This window comes from Galeopterus variegatus, unplaced genomic scaffold (assembly GCF_000696425.1).
Source record: "Galeopterus variegatus unplaced genomic scaffold, G_variegatus-3.0.2 Scaffold3070, whole genome shotgun sequence".
Classification (NCBI taxonomy): Eukaryota; Metazoa; Chordata; class Mammalia; order Dermoptera; family Cynocephalidae; genus Galeopterus; species Galeopterus variegatus.
In genome coordinates, this window is record NW_007729181.1 from 134,965 (window position 1) to 145,303 (window position 10,339).

Sequence of the window (10,339 nt, forward strand, 5' to 3'; positions counted from 1 at the left end):
CGACATGTCAAGAGCATGGATAATGAAAAGATGAAAATACCTTTTACAGATATATACATTGGAGGAGCTCCCCCAGAAGTATTACAATCCAGGTGAGGATTTTCGTTAAATAGCTGTTTGTTCCTAATGTACTGGGCTGAGTATTCAACATCCGGGAGAGATCTAGGAACAGGTTTAAGCTCTACCCACTTGCTACTTTTATGTACGTGCACGAGCACACACATTCATGCACCAGCCAGCCCTCTGTAGCCAGTCCTTATGATCTCCTGAAATTAGCACCTGTACGTGTGATCTACAGGTTTCTCCAAGTATTGTATTACTCTTAGAGCATAGTCTAATGCAATATTTTTCATCAGCAAGAGGAACTGAGGAGCATGTGTATTACGTGAAAACAAAGCAGCACTGTGTCCCTTTACTTTTGTTTTGGCCTTAACTTGAGAGTACAAAAATTTTTAAGATTATTAAAGGGGTTGTGGATTATGTATAATGAAACACTATTCTACTATATTCAAAAGTTCAGCTTTTATTGCAATAAATTTATAGCATTAGCGACCCTTATAGCTGAGAGGCAACTTTAGGATTATCCAGTCCAGTGGTTCTCAACCATGGTTCTCATTGGAATAAACTGAAGAGATTTTACAAATGCCATTGTCTGTGACTACTCTCCAGAAATTCTAACTGGCCTGGGGAAGGGCCCCAACATATTTTTTAAAAAGAAAAAGAAAACCCTTCCCAAGTCAGGTGATTCTACTGTACTGAGAACTGCTGATAGAGTCCTACCCCTTATTCAATAAGAATCCCCCTCTCCATTAGCCCTTGCACCTTTCTTTGAATAAATTTAGTGATATATAAACATATATATCACTATATATGATATATAATCATATATATATATATGATTACCTCAGAAAGAAAAAAAATCAATTTTTAATGATACAAAGCTCTTCCTTATCTTGGGTCAAAACCAGTGCCATTCCCCTTCCGTGCTGCAATGTTTCATATTTAAGAAGGCACCCAAGCTTTCTTTACAAATGAAAGAGTCTCTTCAGTTCCATGCACATGGGACCTTTAACTAGTATGGTTGCCATTATGTGCACTCCAATCTGTCAATTAGCACAGTCTTGCAGGTGTGATCTGGTCAGAGCGGAATACTGTGGGGCTGTTACCCTTTAGTTTGGACATTGTTCATCTAAAATACATTGAAGCCAGTGTAATTTGATCAAAATTAATTTTATATTTACTCAATATCCAATAATATGTTCTAGGGCACCTCCTATACATGAGGCACAATAGGTACTAGGATTATAGTATTAAACAAAATACTCTTAAGGATAATGGATTTCTTACTTTCCTATTGATGCAAAAGCCCAACATACACGAAGACATTCCTCTAGCTTTAGTTGATTATAATGTGTTGCAAATAAGGCCGGGAAGATGGGTTCATTACCTAAGTGAATTAGTGGGAGTCTGAAGACCTGGGTTCAAATCCTTTCTTACCACTTGTGACGTAAGAGAGTAATTTACTTCTTAGTTTCATTTTACAGGTTAAACCCTGCGAAATTATCAACAGTTGACTATTTTTGACCAGTTTTCTACGATTCAACCTAATAATTATTTATAAAAGAGAAACAATAGCATCTCCATCTTTCTCAGTGAGTTGTTATCAAGATAAGACAAGATAATATAAGCTAAAAGATTTTGAAAACTATAAAGAAGTAAACAATTTGGCTTGACTCAGAACAAAACTATTCTATAGGCAAAGATTAGACATTCCTGTACTTATCAAAGAAAGCATGAGAATATGGATGATTATAAATCTATTACAAATGACTACTAATAAACTCAAATTCCATACCCTACTTATGCAGGGTATCATCCTCGTTATCATTATGGCTGTGTCACTGAAGACTGATTGTCTTTTCCAGGACCCTACGAGCACACCTCCCCCTAGATACCAACTTCAGAGGATGCATGAAGGGTTTCCAGTTTCAAAAGAAAGATTTCAATTTACTGGAGCAAACAGAAACCCTGGGAGTGGGTTATGGATGCCCAGAAGACTATCTTGTAAGTAATACTCAGTCAAAAGCTTTCTAATAAACAGACACAAGACTTTTCACTTTCAAAAGCTGGAAAAGCTCTTTTCAGCTTATCTGTAATCCAAGGAACATCTTGGGTTCCCTTCTGCCACCAGGAGTAAGAAGAGTCATTAAGCTAGAATGGCTTGTGGGGCTCCTCTGTGACTTAGTCGTTTTCTTCAGTTTCCAATGGGTGGTGCATCCAAAGCCCAGAGAAACTGTGTGAGCATCATTCCTCCCTCAGGGTATAGAACACAGAGAAGCTGAAACCCTGTCCATTAGAGGAACACAGAAGGAAGGCTAGCATGCCTGAATTCCAGCACAAACCAGAATTCGAAATGTAAACTATTCGTATAGAAATTAACAGGCAAGGCCCTTCATATGTGAAAAATTGACATTTTAAGCATCTGTTAATTATCAAAAACACTGTATTCTCTTTTTTTTTTTTTGGACACACAGATATCTCGCAGAGCATATTTCAATGGGCAGGGCTTTATTGCTTCAATCCAGAAAATTTCTTTCTTTGATGGCTTTGAAGGAGGTTTTAATTTCCGAACTTTACAGCCAAATGGATTACTATTCTATTATACTTCAGGGGTAAGTATTTGTTTTTCCCTTAAGAAATTTCTTTTATTTGTGATAATTGTGTTGTCTGTTAAAAAATAATTTTTACACACATTAAAAGTGATTTTCAATTCAGATTAATTTTGACTCGTGTATATACACAGAATGCCTCATTTCAGGCACATTATAAATTATTATATATATTGTACATCAGGAGTTCTTAACCTTCGATTTATAGACCCACCACCCCTCAGGGGTTCATAGATAGAATTCAGGGGGTCTGTGGACTTGGGGAAAAAATTACATCTTTATTTTCTCTAACTGAAATGTATTATTTTCTTTAATTAAGAATATAGGCAACAAGCTACAGTAGTATTTGCAGTACCTGTGACTTTGTCATTAATAGAAATCTAGATATTTTTCATTTCATATAATTGTCACAGATATCTCAAAATAATCATTTTTTCTCTTTGCTACTTCTAAATTACGATAGTTATTAGATCTGCTACTAGATTTTATTAATGCCTTAATAAAGTACATGTATTACTATATCACAGATTTATTGTTTTAATATTTTGTAAACTGTATTTCAATGTAATTGGTTTCCTTTGTATTCCTACATGAGANCAGAAGGAAGGCTAGCATGCCTGAATTCCAGCACAAACCAGAATTCGAAATGTAAACTATTCATATAGAAATTAACAGGCAAGGCCCTTCATATGTGAAAAATTGACATTTTAAGCATCTGTTAATTATCAAAAACACTGTATTCTTTTTTTTTTGGACACACAGATATCTCGCAGAGCATATTTCAATGGGCAAGGTTTTATTGCTTCAATCCAGAAAATTTCTTTCTTTGATGGCTTTGAAGGAGGTTTTAATTTCCGAACTTTACAGCCAAATGGATTACTATTCTATTATACTTCAGGGGTAAGTATTTGTTTTTCCCTTAAGAAATTTCTTTGTGATAATTGTGTTGTCTGTTAAAAAATAATTTTTACACACATTAAAAGTGATTTTCAATTCAGATTAATTTTAACTCGTATATACACAGAATGCCTCATTTCAGGCACATTATAAATTATTATATATATATTGTACATTAGGAGTTCTTAACCTTCGATTTATAGACCCACCACCCCTCAGGGGTTCATAGATAGAATTCAGGGGGTCTGTGGACTTGGGGAAAAAATTACATCTTTATTTTCTCTAACTGAAATGTATTATTTTCTTTAATTAAGAATATAGGCAACAAGCTACAGTAGTATTTGCAGTACCTGTGACTTTGTCATTAATAGAAATCTAGATATTTTTCATTTCATATAATTGTCACAGATATCTCAAAATAATCATTTTTTCTCTTTGCTACTTCTAAATTACGATAGTTATTAGATCTGCTACTAGATTTTATTAATGCCTTAATAAAGTACATGTATTACTATATCACAGATTTATTTTAATATTTTGTAAACTGTATTTCAATGTAATTGGTTTCCTTTGTATTCCTACATGAGAACATACATACTTCTCTCTTCTTGGATTTGCTATAGAACACTTGAGCTTAACTTATAAAGATAGGTTATTTCAGGAATAAAATAAGATCTGTAGTGGATTGGTGACCCTCAGATCCAACTGATGTATCTCTGAAAAGGTCATCATCAGTATATACATGATGGGCCAGGTCATAATACAATTTCTGAAAGCAGCTTTCACTTTTCATACATATTACCTGCATCTGTCACATTTATGTCCAATTTAAAGCAGTAGCATCTCTGAGAATTTACCCAAAGCATTCTGTAGGACGTCTACCCTCAAACCTGCCTCAGATTACCCTGGCTAGTTAAATAACACTTTCTGTCCACAAGAAGTAGCCTATTTTGAGGGCTAACCTTAGAAGTTGATGCCCATATAAGGAAAGAGAAGCAAGAGTATCATTTGCCAATATTTTAAGACAAGCAATTAGCAAATTCAGAAAAAGAAATGTTACCTTCTATTTTTAATTTCTCTTCTGCCTCATAGATGAAAAAATGAAGCATTTAAAAAGCCAAACCAGCAAATTAACCCTTGCCTAGTCATCTAGCTCCATCCCCAAGAAGATCCAAATACTGTACTGTCTTTTCAAAAGGGATTAAAAGCAAGCCTGATTATGGAGTAGAAATGCCTGAGTTAGGAAAGTAACTGAGGCTGGGACAACAACTGTCAGCATGAATTTTCAGTTCAAGATATAGAAGATTCTTTTTTCATTGAAATATGTCTAATTCTATAAACAATGCTAATACAAGCAATAGGATATTTTTGGTTGTTGTTCATAGAAATTGTTTTATAAGCAAATTTCCTGCACACTGTATTCCTTTAAGCAATACCATTAAGTAAATGTTGAGAATATGTCCATCCTTTGGATCCCTGACTCCCTACTTAAAAACCTGTGCTTGCATTTCAGTCAGACGTGTTTTCCATTTCACTGGATAATGGTACTGTCATCTTGGATGTAAAGGGCATCAAGGTTCAGTCAGCAGATAAGCAGTACAACGATGGGCTGTCCCACTTCGTCATTACCTCTGTCTCACCCACGAGGTACAGCTCCTCACTTTATATTCTTCCCACCCTTAGTTTTCACCTGTAGGACATGATTCTGTCAAACATCAACATGAGCAATAGGCTATCCTATTGCTTTTCTAGTGTTAAAAAAAATGGTGGAAGGAATAGCTTACCTTCTTTAAAAAAAAAAAAAAACTTGCTATTAATTTTCAATACATGCCAAATAAATCATTATATAATGACTTAACAGAAATATAAAGTTTTATTTCCAGTAAAACAGAGGTTATCCAGGAAGTACCTACTTAAACTACTTGCTGAATTTTTTGCATATAGAAGGAGCTTAGCAAATATTGGTCTCGTTTTGATTTTGAATCAAACAGTTAAGAACGCTACATTTATGGCCACATTTTAAAAGCTCCAATGTCATCTTTAAAATATATAACTCTGAATTTCTTTTTCATAATAAAAAAGCTCCCTGGAATTATAAATGAACCTCTGTTGCAGACTCTGCTGCTATTCTATGTCCACTTCTGTGGAGTCCTCCCATCCAAAGAAAACATTAGTAGGCTTTTTCTAGACTCTTTCCAATCAAGATCAAAACCATCCAGTGTGCTTTACAGTGGAAATGGTCTCCCACAAACATGATTAAACAATCACCATGCGGTATGTTCTGTTTTCTCCACAAAAAAGTAATGCTGATGACTAGTCATCTAAACTTCTGCTTTATGGTTTTAAACTCCAATATTGGTTTGAAGGGTCTTTTTTGCATACGGAAATATTCAACCATTTTATCCTAGGCCTCATAGAGTTTGGCAACTCGTCATCTTTTCATTAAAAGATGCTCCATTTTAAACCCATGAGAATACCTGCTTATCCAACCTAGAGTAGAACTCAAGGTAAGATGTAAGCTGTGTGGTGTATAAAGCAGCTTTTTCCTTCGCAGATATGAACTGATAGTAGACAAAAGCAAACTTGGGAGTAAGAATCCTACCAAAGCAAAAGCGGAACAGACACCAGCAGGGGAAAAGAAGTTTTACTTCGGTGGCTCACCCATCAGTCCCCAGTATGCTAATTTCACTGGCTGTATAAGTAATGCCTACTTTACCAGGTACAAAATTCTTATTATTCATAAATTTTTATGATTGATATAGAAGATCAAGAGAGTAATGAAAATATTTGCATAATTAAAACTGAGAACTATGAAATTTATCAGAGCCATTAGGGGATAGCAATTAAAAGTTTGCATGGGCTTGAACAACTGACATACTTGGGTTTGTGTTAGGGTTTTTACCCTTTAATTTCTTTATGACCTTGGCTGAGTAAGCCTTTATTTCTTCACTTGAAAAATGCAGATAATAATAGTGCCTGCCTGGTAAGATTGTTATGAAGAATAAATGAGATAATGAGCATAAAGCACCTTGCACAGTGCCCGGCGTATAACAATCTATAAATATTAGACGTAATTAGTTTTGTACTTAGTATTAACAGTACAAAGTAACATACTCAAATCCTTGTTAGAAGTTTAAGAAAGTCTTGTTAGTTTAATGCATAACTTTAAACAAAGCCATTAATCTAGGTCCTTAACAAAAACAAAAAAGGGCTCCTTGAGTACAAGTACAAGCAAGGGAGGTATTTAATACAGATTAAGAAACACAGAGGCGGTCGCAATTGTCCAGGGTGTGCTGAGGGAAAAGATGTTCATCAGTCAGAATGTGGTGCCAGGCACGTAGTTATTGATTAATTGGTTGAATGATAATTTAAAGTGTTCTGATTAAGATAGTGTTTAACAGGGAAAGACTCACCACACACACACACACACACACACACATACACACACACACACACACACACGTGCCCACAAATATAATTGCCAAAGTTCTTTGACTTACATAGTTTTCATTGTGAATTCTGAATAATATCTTTAAAGTTGTTATTTTTTTTCCCTCTGTTACAAACAGGTTGGATAGAGATGTGGAGGTCGAAGATTTCCAGCAGTATTCTGAAAAGGTCCACACTTCTCTTTATGAGTGTCCCATTGAGTCTTCACCATTGTTTCTCCTTCACAAAAAAGGAAAAAATTCCTCAAAGCCCAAAACAAGTCAGAATAAAAAGGTAAAAGATAATGCTCTGCCAGCTTCCTGATTGGCCTCAGATTCCATGCACATAACTGTAGACACTGTTGCTTTATAGAATTTACTCTAGTTTGCAACTATGTACATGTGAGAGATGGGATACTTGCAGTGTCAGATATTCCAGTTCACCAGCTTTGTTGCATCCATTCTTGTTTCAAAGAAACAGTTTGAATCAGCTTTTATTCTTACTTCCAACTACTTTTCTTTTTTTTTTTTTTTGTCTTTCTTTGTGACCGGTAAGGGGATTGCAACCCTTGGCTTGGTGTCGCCCGCACCGCGCTCAGCCAGTGAGCGCACCGGCCATCCGTATATAGGATCCGAGCTCGCAGCGGAAGCGCCACTGCTCTCCCGAGTGCACCACGGGGCCGGACCTCCAACTACTTTTTATTACAGTGGTTAAAATTGCTCTATGATTAACAATTTGTATATATGATATATATTATTTAGTACTATAATTCTCTAGTATAATTTACTTTCATGCAACAATCCCAGGCTATTGTTACAATTATGGAAATTATTAAAGTTTCTGATCTCATTCTGGTTCTCCCCTACAGCCACTCACATGCACAGCTGACCTGTGACATCAGTTAGAACTGCTCCATCACCAAAACCTTGAGTTCTAAAAATCCATTCTCTGACTACTGTTCTTTCTCATTCGTTTACTTCCAGCATGCATGTTACTTGCTTTCATTACAAATGAAACCCTTAATATCTTCCCATTCTTTCAGTCTAACCCTCCCCACCTCTTTCATGGTCCAATTTTAACAGGGCACTCAACTGCCCATGCTCCCATCCTGGCCCAAGCCAACATCATCTCTCATCTAAATTATTGCAATAGCTTCCCAAAAGGTTTCCCTGCTTCTACCCTGTTCCCTGACAGTCTATTCTCAACACAACAGCCAAATCCCTATAAATATTAATCATGTCATGTCACCATTCTGCTTAAACCAGCCCCCCACTGCTCTCATATTAAAAGCCCAAGTCCCGACAATGTCATAAGAGGCCCTGTATGATCCAGGCCCCTTTCCCTCTCTGGGTTCCCTCTCACTTACCTAATTCACTCTTCTCTCCACATCAGCTTCCTGGCTATACCTAGAATAAGCCACATGCACTCCTACCTTGGGGTCTCTACTACAGCTTTTCTTCTTCCTGGACCACTCTTTCCCCAAATATCTGCATAGACAAATTCCCCTCCTTCCAGGACTGCCTAACTCTTATTTGCTCAATGAGACCTACCTTGTGCCCCTATGTGATAATGCAGCCTGCCTCCTGCCTCGCACCAGTGCAATTGATCTCCTTTGCTTTTCATCTATCTGTTTTTTCATAGGACTTATCACATTTTAAATTATTATTATGCTTTATTTACGATGTTTACATTTATCATCTGTCTCCTCACTTAAAATGCAAGCTCATCTGTTTTATTCACTGATGTATCCTAAGCACCTAGAATAATGTGTATGATATTTAGCTATGGGCATTAAAGGGTTGTGACGAAGATTAAATGTTTATGCATAAAAAGCACTTAGCACAGTGCAAGGCATATAGTAAACATTAAGTGAATATTAGTTGTTATATCTCTATAAAGCTTTGTGAATGTTTCTGGAGGATCAATTCCTATAAGTGAAATTGTTTAAATTAAGGGAATGTGCATTTTCAATATTGAGGTAATACCAATTTCCACTCCTGCAAACAGCATTTGAAAGAATCTTCTGTCACACACAATTGCCAACACTGGGTATAATCAAATTTCTAGAATTTTGCCAATCTAATGGACAGATGTGGCATCTTATTGAAGTTTTAATTTGCATTTCCCTAAATGCTAGTGAGGTTGAGCATCTTTTCAGAGGAAAAACTGATTGCTTTTCAGAGCTGACTTCTGGACCATCAGCAAGAGAGAAGCATCTTCATGAGCTTCTTCCTTCTGATGGTTTTCACTGACCACTGTATCTTGAACACTTCCCCATATGTTTGAGCATATGTGGACTACTTTTTAGGATCCCCATGACACTTCTCCTTTGTTCACATGATTTCTTTATTAATGTTAAAATAATTTTGTTCAGGTACCACAGTACTTCAAAAAGTGTGTGAAAAATTGAATGAAAGGATAATATAAATCCTTCCATGAACTTTTTGAAGACCCCTCATATGATCAAAACTTAGTCATTTTTCAAGATCCCATCCTGAATTTGATGTGGAAGACTAGATGACTCAGGCAGAGAGATAATATTGATTTTTATGAAGAATTTTGCTAGAGCATACTATGAAGGATTTTTGAGGATATAAAATTCTGATGAAATGTTACTGTCACCCTCATACATGAGTGCTGAAAGGTTTATCCTGAGAATTTTTTAGCTGACCCTTGAGCACTTGTGAGTAAGTAGGCTGGAGGAGCAAGTTAACATCATAGGCTGATGAGAAAGATCAATCTTCTAAAGCAAACACAGTTTACTCCTTTAAATGAACAGTTTTCTAAATATCAAATGTGGTTTCCTAACAAATGTTCATAATCTCAAGGTTACAATCAATAGCCATATTAACACAAACTTTTTGATATTAACACAAGTTTTTCCATATTATAGGAAACCTCTTAACCTTTGTCATTAATAGTCTTAGACAGAAACTTAACTCTGTAAGAACAAGATATACAATCACTGTAGATTTCACTTATATTTTTTGGTAATTAGAATGTCAACATTTGCTTATCTTTTCCCTTATTTACCCTTGTTTTAATAGCTTTTTAAATAGCTGCCAAGAAAAACTTGTGACCTCTGGTTCAAATTTTTATCAAGGCTGCCTCAAAATAATTGAGATTATAATAATTTGTTTTCACAATCACTCTCTAATATTTCATTTCATGCATTATAATTCATTTAATTGTTTATAGCCTCTGCCAAGAAAAACTTGTGACCTCTGGTTCAAATTTTTATCAAGGCTGCCTCAAAATAATTGAGATTATAATAATTTGTTTCCACAATCACTCTCTAATATTTCATTTCATGCATTATAATTCATTTAATTGTTTATAGCCTC

At 35.6% G+C, this 10,339-nt stretch overlaps 1 protein-coding gene across 1 annotated transcript in view; it reads left to right on the plus strand.

Annotated features, from left to right (window-relative positions):
• LAMA4 (laminin, alpha 4) overlaps positions 1-10,339 on the plus strand; it is a 147,133-nt gene that overhangs the window by 117,861 nt on the left and 18,933 nt on the right. The window contains exons 23-28 of the mRNA XM_008583885.1: positions 13-92; positions 1,926-2,064; positions 2,535-2,672; positions 5,080-5,213; positions 6,121-6,285; positions 7,136-7,289. Coding sequence (XP_008582107.1) covers positions 13-92; positions 1,926-2,064; positions 2,535-2,672; positions 5,080-5,213; positions 6,121-6,285; positions 7,136-7,289 — 810 coding nt within the window. The remainder of the gene's footprint in view (positions 1-12; positions 93-1,925; positions 2,065-2,534; positions 2,673-5,079; positions 5,214-6,120; positions 6,286-7,135; positions 7,290-10,339) is intronic.